Genomic DNA, 19,131 nt, shown 5'->3' with positions numbered 1-19,131 from the left:
AGCCTGTCCTGGGACTCGTACAATATCCAGGTGCAGGACATACCATGAACAGGAGTTGGGGGTGTATTTGGTGGAGGACAGAGAATTTCTGTTGCTTTCTTTTCTTTTCTTCTACACTCCATTGTCTATCCCCGCCTCAGGGTCTTAGAGTCCACGCAGCAGAGACTATGTGTAGCCTGGGAGCTAGTGGAGACAGAAGGCGGGAAAGTAAAATAAAGATAGATCAGATGACTCAGTGCAGAGAGAAACTAGTATGACTTAAAAACTAGCCAAATTCATTGCTGGTGTAACTTGACTGACTTCACTGGAGATGCACAGGGGTTAAGTGGCTCTTTGGAGGAAATTTTCAAAGGCCATAGGCACTTACGTCCCGTTGAAAGTCACCTTTGAAAATCTACCCCATTATCAGTACTACTTTTTCTTTAGACTAGATCTTTTTCTTCTCTCCTCTGCTGCCCTATCTCCACCAGGTGTCTCCCTCTGTATGGAAACTTCAGCAGTGGGACTATGTTTTCGTAAAACTTAAAGCTAGACTGCTCAAATAAAGTATTTTTCTTGCATCCACTTTATGCACTATAAAATTCCCAGCTGTCTGGTGACCCCCAAAAAAGGGTTGTGGACCCCTTGTTAGGAACCACTGTTGTAGACAAAAGGCAGTTTCCGATGGAGAAGTTGGGTGTCTAGACTCTAGATCCTTAACCTAGCCTTCAGTAGTGCTTTTAACCAATGTGCTTGGCTTCTCTGTGCTAGATGGCCTCGATCTCCTTTAATTTGTTTTGCTGTTAGGGAAGTGGTGTGCTGCCCAAATAGGAGGAGTCCTGCTTGGAATTACTGTATATATCGCTCTCCCAGCTTCCCAACTCCCCATTTAATTTGCCTTTTGCTTAGAATGTGTTCTAGGTAGTTTTCTGTGAGCTTCACACATTTTTTTTTTTCTTTTTCTTTGCTCCCCAAAAGTTCTGAAACTGAGTCCCTAACCATCCTGGACCGGTTAGTATGCCATCCTTTTCTCAGCACGAATGAGTGTGTGTCAGAGACAGAACACATGATGTGGCTTTTGTTGACTGTTTTATTTTTTTTAAGTGACATTTGCTTCTTTACAATCTGGTCATTGCATGGCAGAAGATTTAGCAAAATGTAAAGGCCTGGTGAATTGAGAATTTCGGCTGCATACAGCATAACTGTTGCTTGTTGACACTCCTCAGCTCACTTTGTCCCTCCTTGTGCCTCTCTTTTTCCCCCTTCTATTTCCCCACTGGTTTTGTGGGTGTATGAGGAGAAATAAACTGTTCAGCTGTTTAACTGTCAGACAAGTGACCAGACAACTTGCCCAGTCCTTATATTATTTCTTCTACCCGGTTTTTAGTCTTATGTTCTGCTCTCTCTCCTTGTTCTTTATGCTGTCTCTCCTCTTCCCTTTCCCCTCCTGATCTGTGTAGCTTGGCCTCTGTTACTCTGTTCTCTGTTGCGCTCTCCTGCTGTGTGGCGGTGCTCCTTTCGATGCGTCCGTTGACCATTTCGGGCAGTTTCATTGCGAGGCAGAGAGGAGTGCAACAAGGGAGAATTTGCACAAGTCTGCAAGTCCTGAATCAGACTTTCCCTGTGGGCAAGCATTTTACTAACATGCCTTGCCTAGGGTCAAAAGTGATTGACTGAAGGCTCTTGGATTTGGGTCTCTTTTGTAACTCATGTTTTGGACATACCTAGGTGCATACCTAGTTCAGTTAATTGTACTGCTGGAACATTTGGGATGAAACTCTGAATTGGAAAGAGTACCCTCTGTGAAAATAGCAAGCGAGTACAGATGCTCCCCGGGTTACACAAACCCGACTTAAGGAAATCCGGACTTACAGGAAAAGTTCCGTAAGCTTTTTTTTCTTTTCTTTTTGCATAATTGGAGATACGTTCCCGACTTATGCAAAATTCGACTTACGCTAGGCGTTCCGGAACAGAACGCGTGCGTAAGTCGGGGAGCTTCCGTAGAATCTTGCTCCCTTAGAAAAAGCATAACTGACTTTTCTCATGTGTCATACCAACCCTTGATCTGCAGTCATATACGTCTGTGGGCCATGGTGAATTGGTACTGTCAAGACAATCCAAGTTATCCCTGCCGCAGGCAGCATAAGGAAATGTTTTATCCTCTTTGGTAGAGAAAAGCCCCTGTCTTTCAGCTGTGGATTATTAAAGCAGTCCTAAGTTTGTCTGTGAGCGTGAGCCAGGTTTAACTCTGGTCTGTAACACAATGAAATGATATGCATGGTGCCTGTGGCAGGTTTTATCATGCTTTGATTTTGTACTTGGCATTCGTTAGCTGTTTCTGAGCTACTCGTGACTGTAGCCTGCATAAAGCAAAGTGCTAAGGAGAGAGAAGGGTTGCTGTACTCAAGCCTGCTTTCCTTTCTCCCTTCAGGCTAGTAGTGAGTTCTTTAGAAGCACTGGAAAGCTGCTTTGCTGTAGGACCAGTCAACGAGAAGGCAAGTAACTTTCTGAATACATCTTGAGCTTTCAAAGACAGGGGAGGAGGAGTGAGATCAGCAGCAGCTCCTGCAGCCCTAGGGGCCTGATACCAGGAGAGAGCCGCATCCGTTTTGCTCAGAGCAGAGATCTGAAACTTGAGTTAGTGAAAAGCATTTGAAACTAGTTTTGAATGACAATTGGCATTTGCGTTTATTGCTGGTGGGGATTTTCGTGCTGCACAGTGACCTGGTTTGTGAATACAGCAGGATGGGAGCCCAGCAAACCGAAGAGGAACTTTCTGATGTATAAACTTAAAACGCTGTCTAAATAATAAAGGTAGCCTCATGTCAAAGCAATATTGAATCAAGGAGGAAACCTGCATTCCTGGGAGGGGGAGGTAATGCAAGAAGGATGAAGCAGGAGTGATTGAGAAGTCAGACTTGCATGCCCATAGCACTTTCAGTGGTCAGTTTACTGAAGGCTTTTTGTCTGTCCCTGGGAACAGGAAAAGAGCAAGGCTGCAGCTCAGGAACTGGCTACCATGCTACTCTCAATGCCAGCTCCCTCCAGCGTCCAGCAGCAAACTAAGAGTCTCCTGGCTAGCCTTCACACCAGCCGCTCGGCATACCATAACCACAAGGTAAGCTGTTGGAGGGTTTTCCAAGCCTGCTGTAATCACCCAGTGGCATGGCTGACATACGAGGTGCGCCCAAAGGGCATCTCTTCCAGGTAACATGTGCCTGCTGGCTGGCTGCCTTCAGCATCTGCTGCCTGCCTGGCCTTTCTTTCCATCAGAGACTTTTGTATTCATGACACTTTGAAGATTTGGGTGTGAATCCATATTTTAAATAAAGAGTAACAGTTAATCTGTGGGGAAACACATGGGTATCTTGGGACATGCTGAAGTTAGTCTGCAACTTATGTCCTATAGGTCTGATGTCTGCAGGGCAACCAGGTTTGAATCAAATACTGTAGAACAATATCAGGTAAATCATGGTTAGACCTGAAAAATCTAGTCATGCCATAAAAATGTAGACTACTGCATTGTCTAGCCCAGTAAACTGCTGTGAATCGATACCCTGTTAAGTTATATAGAGAAATGAAAATCCATTCTCCAAGTGGAATGTGTTTGTTGCTGAGTGACTTCTGCTGCTGCTGACACATGTGACAGTGATTGGTGGTGAAGAGTTACCAGGGAGTTAGCTTTTTAGTGAAGGCTAAATTGTCCCATCTACTCCCTCCCACACTGGCTCTTCAGACCTTTGCTGCTGCTGTTCCCTTGTTTGTCTTTAATAATCCTTGCTTTGCAGGATCAGGCCTTGCTGAGTAAAGCCATCCAATATTTGAGCTCCTCCAGCAAAGAAGGGAAGGACCTGGACCCTGAAGTGTTTCAGAGGTTGGTGATCACTGCTCGATCCATCGCTATTATGAGGCCAAACAACCTGGTTCATTTCACGGAGTCAAAGTTGCCACAGATGGAAACAGGTGGATAAACCATTGAATTTCTATTTTTGTCTTTCTTGAACTTTCCCTTTGGATAGTTGTGTATATTTTATGTAGTTTTGCTTGTACAGCTGCTTTATACAAGGGCTGGTAGTTCCCATAGGCATTTTATCCTCCGTGGTTCATGAGTGACCAAAGAGACTTCAGCTCACTGAGATGGAAAGGCTCATGTGTTGTGTATTCTCTCTCCCAGACTTTTGGGGTCTGCCGCCATCTGTTCTATATAGAAGTTGGGTAGTCGTTGCGTGGGTATCTAATTCAGAAACATGCCATAGAGTGGTGCTGGTGGCAAGTGTCCCAGACTAGATCCAGCACAAAGGGTTTAAAGAGGTCAGTCGACACTGACAAAAGCCCACTGTTACTGGCCTGGGGGAGACAAAAGTCTGATCATCTCCCGCTCCTCCCCAGACCCTAGCAGCTACTGGGATTGTTGAAGATGGGAGAGTTGGGGCTTTAAATGGGGTCCCCTTAACAATTTTTTAAAAAAATCAAGTAGAAATGGTAGGCACAGGTCTATGAGAATAACATTCATTAGACATTTGGTAGCTCTCCTGATCAAGGCATTGGCTGCCTTTCAGCAGTAGTCAGTATCAACTTAACTCAGTGGTGCCTTGCTTGCTAACAAACTCTCTTCCCCTCCCCTGCCACTAGTAAGCTTAAGGCTGAACTCTGACAGTGAGAGATGTCCAGAAGACCTTGTATCCCCTGACAGATAGGTGGGGAGGCAGGGAAGATGCAATTTCTCAGATAATTGGGTCTCAGGCTATTTAGAGCATTATACGTCAGTATCGAAAAAGATAGGCACCGCTTTAAACTCATGACGTGAGTTCCAGATTTAAATTAATTTTTCACCTTTTCCCCCATTGCATAAAACAGTGGTATGAGTGTTACAATTTTCCTGACTTTCTGTGACCAAAATCCTGCTTTGTGAGTCTGCGTGGTTCTGATGGTTACTTTTCTCCCTTCACAGAGGGAGGTGAAGAAGGACAGGAAGCCCAGAAACACACTGAAGGAGATGGGTGTAGTTTTATCACCCAGCTAGTCAACCATTTCTGGAAGCTACATGCATCAAAACCCAAAAATGCCTTCCTGGCTCCTGCCTGCTTACCAGGTATATTAAAGCTGAACCTTGTCATTTGCCAAAGTGGAGCTTGTGTATTTTTGAAGCAGCCCATCTGAAATGAAGCTAGTAAAGAGGGAAAAAAAGTTTTAGTATTTGCTTGCATATTTCCCTGTTAAATGATATGAATAAATGCTGATCTAATTCTTTTATATCTTGTACAAATACAAAAGCATAAGAAGTGATGGCTTATATACCTCACCACAAGGATGGAAGTTTGTCGTGGTGGTGGAATGTTTTCCAAGTAATTATGTTTTTATACTTTTAGGGAACTTGTCTGTATAAACTTCTTTTGGTCGTCATGTTTTATTTTTTATAATGCCAACAGTGTGCTAGTCTGTTTACAGACAGGTAGGCCCTTCCTGAAGAGCTTAGTCTAAATAGTAATTCACAATCCTACACTCTTGTTCCTACTTAGGTCTGACGCATGTTGAAGCCACAGTCAACGCTCTGGTGGACATTATCCATGGATACTGCACATGTGAACTGGATTGTATCAACACAGCATCCAAGATCTACATGCAAATGTTACTCTGTCCTGTACGTAATCTTGCTCTCGTTGTGTGCTGGTTTCTCCTGTACCATTGATAGTGTGAGGACAGTCTAACACAGGCAGGGTGGTACGAGAAGGCTAGTAGTTTGCGTGGTGGAGGCTGTATGATCAAAGCCCCGTGTACTCTGTAGCAACTTCTGCAGTTCACTTCTACAGTCAGGCCCCTAGATTCTGCACCTCTGGATATCCTTTGGCAATCTCAGATACATTATAAAATGGAGGTTCTTGTTGAGCTAAATGTAACTATGCATAATGCAATCAATGCAGTATCCCTGGTTTTATTTATTTTTATATTACATTCAATTTGTTTTTATTTTGCCATTGACTTAATTTTATTGAAAACACAACTGACTTTATGGAAACGGGCAGGAAAGAAGCTGAAGTCTTTGGCAGCTGGGGCTTTTGGCTCCTGGAAAGGTGTGAGAGGTGGTTTAAGCACACTAACTGTTTTGGCTATGATCAGCAGTGAAATAGAGGAGTGTTGACATTTTAATCAGTACCCGTTATATGTCATAACCAACACCTTTGAAAGGAGTGGGGCAGCTCATAGATGCTCAGAGGAGCTATTGTTTCAGACTCTCTGCAAATTCAGACAGCACTGAGTTGCTTTTATACTCCTTTGATGTTTTTAAGGTTATCTTCGCAACCTTAAGGGCTAGAGATGCTTTTTTTATTAATAAATGAAACTTTTAGATGTGGGTATCTGATTTGGGATAAAACTCTAATGCTGGAATCATGAATTACTCAGGGCCCTTTTTATAATATGTCCTTGGTCAACCTGTGAATTCCCAGTTTTCTAAAAGCAGCCATCTGATATCCAACAGTATTGTCCTTTGCATAATATGGGAGAGGGTGTTGGGGCAGGAGAGGGCTGAAAGACACCTGCTAGAGATTTGATACCGGTTCAGCTGCCAGTGTAAAGTTAGTCACTCCTCACATTCCCAGTGATGAAATATAGAGATTGTAAGCTCAAAGTTGATAGAAAAAAGTACAACGTAATATGTGCATGGGCAGAAAGAATGTTTGACCCAATGCTCAAACCACAAAACTGACTGCTGAGGAAATGTGCTTACGAGCAGGAGGCAGACATGTTGTGAAAACATCCTATGCATTTACAATAAGGAGTAGTGGGACTAGATCACTTGTACTATTGGCATCAGTTGTGCCAGAGATTGGTATTATAAAGGGGTAGAAGTTCATGGTAAGGAATAGAGGTGGTAGAGAGGGAGAAAGTATATACTGTATGCTTGTCATGTGGTAGCGTGGGATAGGTGATCATAGTTGCCTTGGGGAACAGTGAAAAGTGTTATAATGGGGAAGACAATAGCTGTGCTATATGTTTGCATGATGACTAATAGAGAGTCAGCTGGGTATTTCTTAGGTGGATTCATAAGGACTGTTAATGTACAGGCAGGGGCGGCTCTAGGAATTTGGCCACCCCAAGCACGGGGGCACGCCGCGGGGGGCGCGCTGGCGGTAGCCGGTCCTGCGGCTCCGGGGGATCTCTTGCAGACGTGCCTGCGGAGGGACCGCTGGTCCCGCGGCTCTGGTGGAGCATCCGCAGGCATGCCTGCGGGAGGTCCACCGGAGCTGCGGGACCAGCGGACCCCCCTCCGCAGTCATGCCTGCGGCAGGTCCGTCGGAGCCGCTCGTCCCGTGGCTCCGGTGGACCTCCCGCAGGCATGACTGCGGAAGGTCCACCGGAGCTGCTTGCCACCCTCCCAGCAAAATGCCGCTCCAAGCGCGCGCTTGGCACGCTGGGGTCTGGAGCCGGCCCTGTGTACAGGTAAAGCATGAGAAGGTTAATGACCAATCGGTTTACATTGCAGGATCCTGCAGTGAGCTTTTCCTGTAAACAAGCTTTAATTCGAGTGCTGAGGCCGAGGAACAAGCGGAGACATGTGACGCTGCCATCTTCTCCTCGCAGCAACACCCCCATGGGTACGCATAACCTTCCTCTGTGCTTTTGACTAATCTGAGCCACCTTATGCACAATAGTTCATCTAAGATCATGTGATATGAGCTCACCCTTAGCAAGGGGAAAACCCAGTCCTTTAAAAACAACCCACAAACCTAGGATGACCAGACAGCAAATGTGAAAAATCTGGACGGGGTGAGGGGTAATAGGAGCCTATATAAGAAAAAGACTCAAAAATCGGGACTGTCCCTATAAAATCAGGACATCTGGTCACCCTACATAAACCTGATTTCTCAAATTGGCATCTTGGGTAATGCTGTGTGTAATGCCCACCCTTAATATATAGTTCCACACTGTTTATCCAGTCTAGACTGTGATAGTGCAGACTGTGTCAACATTTCTGTCTGTACTTTCATTGGTTTAGAAGTTGGCCGTAAACTTTTGCTCCAGGCTCAAATTAGCCAATCAGGTCTCCATCCAAGAGAGAAATATTTTTAGAACTTAATGGCTGGTGGAAGATGCCATAGTAGAGACAGAAGTATCTGATCTATGGCTAAATGGAGGACAGTGGAGGTTTCCTTCCCACCATTGTACCTCTGCCCTGTTTTGGAGTAGCCACATCTATGTAAAGAGTGTGCATTATCTACCCATCCAGTTCTTGGTATGTCTGCTGAGACTAGAACAGTGACCACCCAGACAGCCAATTTATTTCATGCAGCTATGGGTGGGGAACCGTTTTTCTATCGGGGCCATTGACGCACATCAAAAATCAGTTGGGGGCCCACACACAGCTCCCTGCCTGCCCTGGCTCCATGCTGCTCTGCTCCCTGAGGGGCCAGGTGGCTCTGCCTGCACCTGCCGCTCTCATTCACCATGGTTCACGGCCAATGGGAGCTGCGGAGCTGGCACTGGGGGCGGGGGCAGCATGCGGAGCTTCCCTGATTGCACCTCTGCCTAGGGGCTGCAGGGACATGCTGGCGAGCCAGCGCTCGCAGCTACAACCCCGCGGGGGTGGTACTGAGGCTCAGGGTATCCGGCCGATGTAGGCCAAGAAACAGTGATCTTAACAATTAGTCACTGCCAACCTGGATGGGTTTGAACTTGGTGTAAGACTCTTTTCTCCCCTCCCCCATTACCAGTCTCCTGGCCCATCCATGTGGGTTTCCTCTGCCATATGCAAGAATAATATTTTCCCAAAATGTAGGCGGGGGGGAGGGGTGGCACAAGAGGGATTCTAAAAGTTCTCTCTTCTTCCCTCAGCTTTGTGTAGCTCAGAGGTAGGCAGCCTATGGCACGGGTGCCGAAGGCGGCACGCGAGCTGATTTTCAGTGGCACTCACACTGCCCAGGTCCTGACCACCAGTCCAGGGGGCTCTGCATTTTAACTTAATTTTAAATGAAGCTTCTTACACATTTTAAAAACCTTATTTACTTTACATACAACAATAGTTTAGTTCTATATTATAGACTTATAGAAAGAGACTTTCTAAAAAAGTTAAAATGTATGACTGGCACGCGGAACCTTAAATTAGAGTGAATAAATGAAAACTCCGCACACCGTTTCTGAAAGGTTGCCGACCCCTGCTGTAGCTCATCCTCTAAAATCTGAAGTTTCCTTAGATGGATTCCTAAGGACTGTTACTATACAGTTAAAGCAGGAGAAGGTTAATGATCAACCTGTTTACAGGAAAAGCTCAGTGCAGGATCCTACAATGTAAACAATTTTTTTTTTCTCCTCTTCCTCTCCAAAAGCTCTGTATTGTGCTGATCATCCTGGCTGAGGAAAGCTGGAAATGGCTTCCTCCAGGATTGGCCAGGGAGTTGCCACAGAGCAACTTGAGTTGTTCCTTTTTAGGATACCCTGCACCTGCAATGACTTAGCTTTTTCATTTTGAGGGTGAAACAAAACCTGAGTGTCTCTAACTCCTGACTTTCTCCAAGCCAGCCTGTTAGTCACTTTATAATTGAGTGACCTAGGAACAGTGGCATGGTGAGAGGGGTTTTTTTGTATTATAGAGCTTTCCCCTATTCTCCCTCTGTTCCTGGGGGTCCTCTGCATCCCTGAAGACGAATCTTTGCATTCCCTTACCTTGAGGCTTCATCTTTGCCTCCCCTCACAACCGAGGATGACTGTACGAAAGTCCCTATGGAGTCCCATCAGTGTGTTGGTCAGCACTGCTCACTGCTCCACACATTAGTGTGGAGAGAAAGCGATGAGGAAAGGGTGTGTTTGTGAATGGTATTTTTGTGGCCCAGGAGATAAGGACGATGACGACGACGATGATGCGGAAGACAAAATGCAGAGCTCTGGGATAGCAAATGGCGAGCATATTCGACAAGAGAGCCAGGAGCAAAGCGAGGTGGATCACGGGGACTTTGAGATGGTGGTGAGCTCAGAGTTTTTTTGTTTGGAGTCTTTTTATTTTAAAAAGTACTTGGGTTTAGTTTAATTGCGGTTGTTCAACCCCAAGCACTCCACTGGATGGGGGTGCTCTGGTAGAAGCTCTGTCTGTGTTCCTTCTCCTTAGTCTGAGTCAATGGTGCTGGAGACTTCTGAAAATGTGAATAATGGCAACCCTTCTCCTCTGGAGGCTCTCCTGGCTGGAGCAGAGGGATTCCCACCCATGCTGGACATTCCTCCAGATGCAGATGATGAAACAATGGTGGAGCTAGCCATTGCCCTGAGCCTGCAACAAGACCAGCAAGGTAAGACGTGCATGTTATCTGAGACAGATTGGAATCCCGGTTTCAAAGGGCCTTGGGGATTTAGAAACCAATCTTGCCTTGAATTCCCTATTTAAGTAGGCACTTAATTCCCTAGGACCCTTTTGGAAAATGTCAGCCTACCTGACTTATCTGAGGCTGCATAAGAATTTGAGGCAAAGTTGGAATTGAACCAAGATCTCCTGACTCCCAGACCAGTGCCTTAAAAACGTGATCATCCTTCCACTCCCAAATGACCATTGGGTGCAGTGGATTGGGACTGGAGCAGATGAGACCTATTAAGTCACGAGAGGCAATACTACTCTTAAGGGGTGGGGCAGATGTTGGTTATGTGGTTTTTTTAGCTTTTGTTCACATACATTTCTATCATTGCCAAGTTATCACAAAGAGCCTTTGTGGAGGAAGGGCTCTCGAAGGAGGGATTTGAATGAGTAGTGGGTGGCCAATTGGCATAGGAGATAGGCAGACTGCATCAAGGATAAGAGCTGGCATGAGAAAAAATACGTAGATGACTGGGGAACAGTTGGCTGAGGGGCTTGTGCAGAGCAAAGCCAGCAAGATGGAATCAAGACATGTGAGGATAAATGTAAACCAGCTTAAAGTTTGTCCATTGTGTGTTACCTTGAAGGTATTCAAAGCGGAAGGCTTAGTCAGACTGAAAAATTGTCTACACGATGCCGTAGTCTGCACCAGCTGGCCTGTAAATTCTAATGAGCACCAGCATGGCATGCACTAACTGGCCCATGTGGACTCTATTCCCTAGGGCGTGTGCCTCTAATGCTATTTCAAAACAGTATTACACTAACCTGCACTTGGGAACTTTCCGTGCACACCAGCAGGGTCCACACAGCGCAGTTAGTGCGTGTCACACTGGTACTCATAATTTACACCCTAACTTGTGTGGACTAAGGGACTGTGTAGACAGTTCAGGGATTTATTGACAGTCAGTGTTGTGTGTTCACCTCTCACAGGGAGCAGCAGCAGTGCACTTGGACTACAGAGCCTGGGACTGTCTGGCCAAGCCCCCAGTTCTTCATCTCTTGATGCTGGAACTCTCTCTGACACCACAGCATCAGGTAACTGTTCACAACAAGATATTAAACTCTCTGAGGGCATCTTGAACCCTATAGCAATACTGTCTGCACTGCAGTATCTCCTGCAGGTCACTTGGTGACTGCTTGGCAAAATTACTATCATTGGGTTCTTTGCTTTAAAAATGAACAATCAGCCCCAGAAATCTGGAGTTCTTCTTCGAGTGCTGTCCCTGTGGGTGCTTCAGGAGGAAACTTTTCCAGCAGCCTGCTTCCCAGGTTGCACAGCTAAAATGTAGATTGTCGGTGAAACCCAAGAGATCAGTTAGATTCCATTAGCATTCTGCTTTAGAGCTCTTGTGAATTTTTCACTTCTGGAAGAGCACCTCTGCTCAGTTTGGATACTTACACTTAAAAGGTATAATGGCACAGCAGCAGCTCAAATTATTAGGCTTTCCAGATTTTTTTTTTTTTTTAATTAGGAAGGTTTAAGGATCGTCAACACAGCATATTTCTTTAACTCTTTTTGATCTGTCTCCAACCACAAGGCAACCCTTTCAAGAACCTATTCTCCATTGTTTGTGAACAAAAGCTCATGCACACCCTTTTTTGAGCACTACCACTTGTTCTAACAGATGATAGTTGATACCATTCATTAAGGGTGCAAATAATCCTCACTTGTGCATGCGGATATTGGATTTAAAGCAGTGCCCAAGCAGAGGGATGATTGTACAGTGATGGAAGCTAGTCTGTGGTCCCTGGAGAAAATTTGGCCCACAGTTTCTAACCTAAGAAGCAGAGCAGAATTTGCTTCTAAGCTCAAGTATCGAGAGCAATACTATTATAGTTGGTTTCAGATGCGTTTGATAGTGTTATGTTCCGCCCCTGTTCTGAAAGGTTTTAATCTGAGCGTAATTATAGCAAGAGATTCTTCCTTCATATACTAGAGCTGCTGAAGTAATTTTCATTTAATAAGCAACCAGATGTAACTCTTCCCAGTGGTTGATAATTCCTTGAATTGGTGGGAACGTTTTCTTTTCTGTAGTTAGACCCCCAGACTTCTCATGACACCTGTCTAGTCAGAGCTGTCCAGCCGACTCAAGAAGTAGTGAGGGACATTTCCATATCCTCTTGATTGGTTACTGAAAATAGACACACAAACCTGGAGTCACTCTTGGCTTTTCTCTAGAGCATGCTCTTTTAGAGTTGTATAAAGACGGTGTTTTTACTTGTAACAGCTCTCGTTACTCTCTTAGCTCCAGCATCTGATGATGAAGGCAGCACAGCGGCAACAGATGGCTCTACTCTTCGGACTTCACCAGCTGACCATGGCGGCAGTGTGGGCTCTGAGAGTGGTGGCAGTGCAGTGGATTCAGTGGCTGGCGAGCACAGTGGTAATAACAGTCAGTGACTTATTTGGCCAGTGCCTACATGTTTTGGGCACTATTTAGATGATTGCACTGTAGTTATTTTATAACAGTATATATGAGAGACAAGAATATTGTTTGACAAAAAGGAGCAATTCTTTAGTGCATGGTAAGGGTATGTGGAGTATCTTAATGTTCATCTCAGTGTGCTTTACAAACTACATATGCAGGATTCATTTAATAAGTTTCCTGTATTGACTCCATTTCATTTAAGCTCTTGCTTTGGGTGAAACCTATATAATAAAAATTGACCATTCACACACATGGTTGCTATGTGGTGTTAAAATAATTTGTACAGAAATAAAGCTCTTTTTTTGGCCTTGGAAGATAGCCACAGACACCTTTTCCCCCTTCCGGAATCCAAAGAATGATTATCCCAAATGGTCATTCAGCTTTGCAGTTTGCTCTGAGGCATAGTGGAGATGGTGCTCAGTTGTGCTCATGTCACCTTTCCTTCTTCAGTGTCTGGCCGCAGCAGCGCGTATGGTGACACTACAGCTGAGGGCCATCCAGCTGGGCCAGGCAGTGTCAGCTCAAGCACCGGTGCCATCAGTACCACCACAGGGCAGCAGGAAGGGGATGGTTCAGAAGGAGAAGGCGAAGGAGAAGCTGAAGGAGATGTCCACACCAGCAATAGGTATGAAGCTTTATTTTCCCATGGAGAAATAGATCAGAGGGGACCCACTCATGTGCCACTGATGTTACATTTTCATGGGGGGGGGTGGGGAAATGGGCCTAGGAGATACTATAAATCCATAGAGAATAATGAACAGCTGTGGTAGAGATCAGAGACCAAACGTCCATCTCACTGGTCTCCAACAATTGTGCATAGAGCAAGCCGTTGTTTGCATCCACGCATCTGTCATTCTGCCTTGTCACCTGTGTGTCCCATGAGAGTTCATCTGGGGAGTTATACTTGCAGGGTTGAACAAGCTGAATGTTAGACACATACATCTAGTGAGCCACTCACTAAAACTTAAATTTTGGTAACATCTGACATTCAGTGGGGAAACATAATGTAGGCTGCCCAGGATGGTGTCTGTCAAGCATGCTCTATACTTAAAAAAAACCCCTCAGTCTGCAACAATCTCACTGCAGTTTCTCATTGATTTTCCCCTTTTTCTTTGGCCTGGCAACAGATGATCAACCACTTTCCCAGGGATGCCCTCTGCAGATTGGAATGGACTTGTGACGTATGTCTCTGGTCAGTTTCATTCTGCAGGTAATTGTGCTGGGAAAAGCACTCTAAAGCAGAGTACTAATTTAATTATTTCTCTGATGCCACAGTTGATTTTACCTTTGACATGACTTGCCTGTAAAAGGCCTCTCTGGCATCTGTGATTTGGCCTTTCTAATTTGGTCAGCTCAAACTTGTCAGGAAGTGAATTTTTGCTGACACATCAGGGTGTCCCATTTGTAACGCTTTTGGCTTTCACTTTTATTACAAGATGTCTGAAACTTAATTGCTTCATGTGTGATTCTTGATATCTTATTTTCTAGACTGCACATGGTCCGTTTGATGCTTTTGGAGAGGCTGTTGCAGACCTTACCCCAGCTGCGTAATGTTGGAGGAGTCCGTGCCATTCCTTACATGCAGGTAGCTTACTGAGGAAAGATCAAGAGACCCTGTTGTTTCGTGGTTAGCAAATATCTAACAATTTTTCCAACAAAATTCTGCGTACGTTTTCCATCTTCCTCACCCCCCCACCCCCACCAAATCATATTACAAGGCCTTTCTCGTTAGATCTTGTTAGACCATTCTTTATACCGTTGAGTCTGATAGGCAGTGTTTTGTCCCCATGAGTTTCTGCTAGATTTATATTCTACAGATTGCTGCTCCCCTTCAGCATTCCTTTTCTCTTATCAATATGGCTAAAACCCTTTCGAGCATCCTTAGTCACTTAGACCGATTATGGTCTTTGCTGACCATACCAAATGTTAATAATCAGATGTGATGGTCTAAGCATGATTCATGGAAGAGAGAATATTGGAATCTGGGATTCCTCTGTGGGGTGTTTTATGGAAATAGTCCATCTCTCTCGCAGTGATAGTGGAGCCTGACTTCACTGCCTCTCCAATTTCTGTGTTTCCAGGTTATTCTGATGCTCACAACAGACCTAGATGGTGAAGATGAGAAGGACAAGGGTGCTCTAGATAACCTTCTGTCCCAACTCATCGCAGAATTGGGCATGGATAAAAAGGTAGGGTGGTGTGAGCAAACACTTGCAGCTTGCTAGAGCTTATGGGTTGGGTCCCTTCCCATTAAGGGGCATTTGAGGCAGAGGAGTTGTCCAGGGAGCAATGGGTTTGTTTTAAAATGTTCAGACATTTGTTTTACTTGCTTTACTTTGTGAGGAGGAAAATGGTATTGGAGTATAACTCTCTGCTGGTAAGGCTGGTATCAGTAAGTCGATATGAAATGTAGTTATAAATTGTTATCTTTTTATTCAGACTCTTAGACCTGGCTTTGGCAGTGATCAGGAGCATCCAAGTTTTATTCAGTATAAGTGTATACTTTGGGGTCTGTGCTGCCTTCAGCACCAGGGGGATTTACACTAACATCCATTGTTGCCAAGGTGTCATTTATAAACAGGTTCCCAGGATCTTAGAGTTGGAATGTAGCTGTGCAGCTGTGTAAAGTGACCGCTCTCTCTCTGCAGGATGTGTCTAAGAAGAATGAACGTTCTGCCCTGAATGAAGTTCATTTGGTGGTAATGAGACTGCTTAGTGTGTTCATGTCCAGGACCAAGTCAGGATCCAAATCTTCCATTTGTGAGGTACAATCTGGCACCTTTAAAGTTTCTTTGCAAGGGGGCTATACCTTCAGGAGTTCCCGTCCTTCACCAGGCGAAGAGTGGCTGTGGGGGATTCTCTGGAATGGATATTCTGGAACTAAGGATGACTGGATGTGCGTTGGTGCATCCTTGTGGGGCGTGTACAATGTTGTCGCAACTTGGCTGTCATGGAAAAAGACCCCAGCTGGGATTAGAGGGGAAGCCAGCAGGACAGTGAGACTAGATAAGTTTGTTCCAGTGGCAGTAGCTGAGTTAGATTCCATTGTTGATTTGGAGTAAAGGCAGCAGAGAAAGGTATTTCTTAAAATGGCCTAGCAGAGTTAAACCACCTTGGCACTGAAGGAGTTACAGGGGATTTATAATGTGATTATTGGAAAGCAATATGCTGCTGTGTCAACGTAAAAGTCGCTAAGAGGATTCCTTAGATATTTGTTGCTAAAAGGTACAGTAATAAGGCATAAAAACAGTATGTGTGGTGGGAAGGAGATTAATAAAAAAGCATAGAGGTTAAAAATTTAGTCTGAACTGCATCAAATTTTAATGAGCTTATGAGCTGTGGGGTTTGTTTGGATTTACAGGGCTGCTTTAATAGTTTTATTTACAGTAGCTTTTTCTCTAGCCTTTGTTATTGACTTGAGCTTCCCACAGAAATCAAAGCTCATCGTCTTGTAGAATGCAGGTGGAGTAATACCTGGGTGGGGCAGAGCCTCTGAGCGGCATCTGCAGCAGCGACTCTTTCTTCAGCGGCGCTCACCCCCAGCTGGCCAAATCCCAGATAAACAAATAGAAATCCCAATAAAAAAAAACAACTAGTCTTCTAATCCACAGCTCAGTGGCCTCTGGCACATGTGTCGAGGGGAGATTAGACTTAGGAGGAGATTGTGTTTGTTTTTCTTTACTAAGCGCTTGTTCAAAAGAGTCTCTGTAAATATTTCAGTTGATGATTTTTTTTTTTTTTTTTAAGAAACTCAAACCCCAAACATGAAATCTGCCCGTAAAGTTTCAGCAAAATCTGTTCTCTTACCCCCAGTGTCTGCAAATGGCTGTTTGGTGCTAATGACTTTGTCTGCTTTACTGAAACAGCTGCTTCTTAGGAGTGGAGTAACCTTTTTATTCCCCTGTCAGTCCTCTTCCCTCATTTCCAGTGCCACTGCTGCGGCTTTGCTGAGCTCTGGCGCAGTTGATTACTGTCTGCATGTTCTGAAGTCGCTGCTGGAATACTGGAAAAGCCAGCAGAACGATGAGGAGCCCGTAGCCACCAGCCAGCTGCTGAAACCCCACACTACCTCTTCTCCACCTGACATGGGCCCCTTCTTTCTCCGGCAATACGTGAAGGTGAGTTCCGCACCATGCCACCCTCATAACCTGTATCAACATCCAGCCGCAGACACGAAGCTCTTCCTTGCCAAACTGCTGTAGGTGTAGCTAGCATCTGGCCTGCTGTTGTCTCTCTCCATCGATTCAAAATTTGTCCTCCTGAGTTCTAGAGTCCTTACTGACATCTGGGACTGCTTGATGCTCTCTGACACTGGAGCCGTGTTTGTTGCGTTCTGGCGCCATGCAATTCTTTGGAGCTGCTGTCATTGTCTGTCGTTTAAACATGAATCTTTCTGAAGGGATGCTACTCTGTGGGGTGATTTCTTTTGCTTGGCAGGCAAAGATCCACAAACCACTGCTGTTTACCATGGCAAGGATGCCTTGCAGTTGTTTGCCCAATTACAGTCATGATTTACAAACTAAATCCTAGGCTTGTTTAACCACCATGGTGTCTTTATTGTAAACTTCCACTGGCGTCAAGGCTTTGATTTATACATAGGTGCAATACAGTGGAAGCCTAATTAAATGATCGAATGCTTTCTAGTTTGAAGGACAGAACATTAAAATTCTTAAGGGCAGGGAGACCTGTTGCACCATAACCACTGCATTTTATTACCCTCACCATAGGGGTGTGCTGGTTTTGTGTTCATCTGCCAATCAAGGGGTTTTATTTTAGTTGTAAAGGTGCAACTGAGAATAAATGGAATAGCAATAAGGATCATTCTGATTATAAGGGGGGAAAAGCAATTCTCTCCCCCCCCCCCCAACTTACCATGCTTGGAAGATGGGAGTGTTCTGTGCTCACGCTCCATATCCTTAGCTAACCAACTGAATTTTTCCACTTCAGGGTCATGCAGCAGATGTTTTTGAGGCCTATACTCAGCTTCTGACAGAGATGGTGCTGCGCTTACCTTATCAAATCAAGAAAATTGCTGACACAAACTCGCGGATCCCACCACCCATCTTTGATCATTCCTGGTTCTACTTCCTGTCTGAGGTAGGTGAAGAATGTATGGTGCTCCTGGAAATGGGATGTAGGATTTATGGGTGGTAAGAAAAGGAAGTAAATAATGGTCTTCTTCCTGGGAGAGCCCTAACTTTTGGTGTGACTGATCTGAGATCCTTCCCCCGCTCCCCCACTTAAGAGGGCTAGCTCCTCAATACTGTGTATGTCTATACCGAACAAGCATCTATGGGAGCGCATGCTCCACAGATAGCGTTGCAATTGCTATCCATAATTCAGCACTGTTTGCTGCTCTAGAATCAAGAGCCTTCTGCTAGATAGTGGTCTAGTGTGAAAATGTGTTGCTAGTACTTCACTGATGTTCTTTAGAACAAATTATGGGTTTGGGGTCTGCATTTATTTCAACGGGCAGCTTAGATTTGTGGGTTCCCCCCACACATGTACACACATACCTATTTCCTCAAGCAGCCACACATCCTCTTACATTTGTTGTAACCTGTAGTGCAGCTGTTAATTCAGTAAGACTTGTTCAGGCCTTTAACCAGAGTTCATAGGTTGCTTGGATAACTATGCCATGGAATGACCCTGCAGGATATCACTTCATAACCACTAGCTCCAGTACTACATAGCACTGCTGTGCAACTTCTCTTCTGCCTGAGACTTGTTGTGTTGATGGTCCAAGTACCTTAGAATCATAGAATATCAGGGTTGGAAGGTCATCTAGTCCAACCCCCTGCTCAAAGCAGGACCAATCCCCAGACACATTTTTGCCCCAGATCCCTAAACGGCCCCCTCAAGGATTGAACTCACAACCCTGGGTTTAGCAGGCCAATACTCAAACCACTGAGCTATTCCGCCCCCGAACTGAGAAGCTGCTAAATGCATTTCCATTTCCTCTTTACCTGTGGAAATAATACTCATGTTAGCTTGACCCACCTTGAGATCTTGTGATTGCTGTGATGAAATAGGTCAACTATTGATTTCACAGCATTCATGTTGAATGCTTTGTCTAGTACCTGATGATCCAGCAGACTCCGTTTGTACGCCGCCAAGTCCGCAAACTCCTTCTCTTCATCTGTGGATCAAAGGAGAAGTACCGGCAGCTCCGAGACCTGCACACTTTGGATTCTCATGTTCGCGGTATCAAAAAACTCCTGGAAGAACAAGGGATTTATCTGCGGGCAAGTGTGGTCACCGCAAGTTCAGGCTCTGCCCTACAGTATGATACACTGATCAGCCTGGTAAGGAGAATTATGTTTCAGTGGATAAAACGTGTGTGCATATAGTGAGAGAGGCATGCTGAATTTCAAAATGGGGACACCG

General features: G+C 45.0%; 1 protein-coding gene across 7 annotated transcripts in view; it reads left to right on the top strand.

Moving 5' to 3' along the window:
- The window catches only part of UBR4 (ubiquitin protein ligase E3 component n-recognin 4), a 115,126-nt gene that overhangs the window by 46,882 nt on the left and 49,113 nt on the right, over positions 1-19,131 (top strand). For 2 of the 7 annotated variants that reach the window (XM_039509301.1, XM_039509295.1), the window contains exons 50-67: positions 958-990; positions 2,411-2,474; positions 2,963-3,097; positions 3,768-3,942; positions 4,931-5,071; positions 5,499-5,620; positions 7,463-7,574; positions 9,807-9,937; positions 10,079-10,256; positions 11,246-11,350; positions 12,562-12,708; positions 13,195-13,369; positions 14,233-14,329; positions 14,826-14,933; positions 15,393-15,509; positions 16,653-16,862; positions 17,692-17,841; positions 18,822-19,049. In XM_039509301.1, the coding sequence (XP_039365235.1) occupies positions 958-990; positions 2,411-2,474; positions 2,963-3,097; positions 3,768-3,942; positions 4,931-5,071; positions 5,499-5,620; positions 7,463-7,574; positions 9,807-9,937; positions 10,079-10,256; positions 11,246-11,350; positions 12,562-12,708; positions 13,195-13,369; positions 14,233-14,329; positions 14,826-14,933; positions 15,393-15,509; positions 16,653-16,862; positions 17,692-17,841; positions 18,822-19,049 (2,428 nt within the window). The remainder of the gene's footprint in view (positions 1-957; positions 991-2,410; positions 2,475-2,962; positions 3,098-3,767; positions 3,943-4,930; positions 5,072-5,498; positions 5,621-7,462; positions 7,575-9,806; positions 9,938-10,078; positions 10,257-11,245; positions 11,351-12,561; positions 12,709-13,194; positions 13,370-14,232; positions 14,330-14,825; positions 14,934-15,392; positions 15,510-16,652; positions 16,863-17,691; positions 17,842-18,821; positions 19,050-19,131) is intronic. The other 5 variants (XM_039509296.1, XM_039509297.1, XM_039509298.1 and 2 more) reach the window with 5 other exon arrangements.

This window comes from Mauremys reevesii, linkage group 21 (genome assembly GCF_016161935.1).
Source record: "Mauremys reevesii isolate NIE-2019 linkage group 21, ASM1616193v1, whole genome shotgun sequence".
Classification (NCBI taxonomy): domain Eukaryota; kingdom Metazoa; phylum Chordata; order Testudines; family Geoemydidae; genus Mauremys; species Mauremys reevesii.
This window is presented reverse-complemented; position numbering and strand designations above follow the sequence as displayed.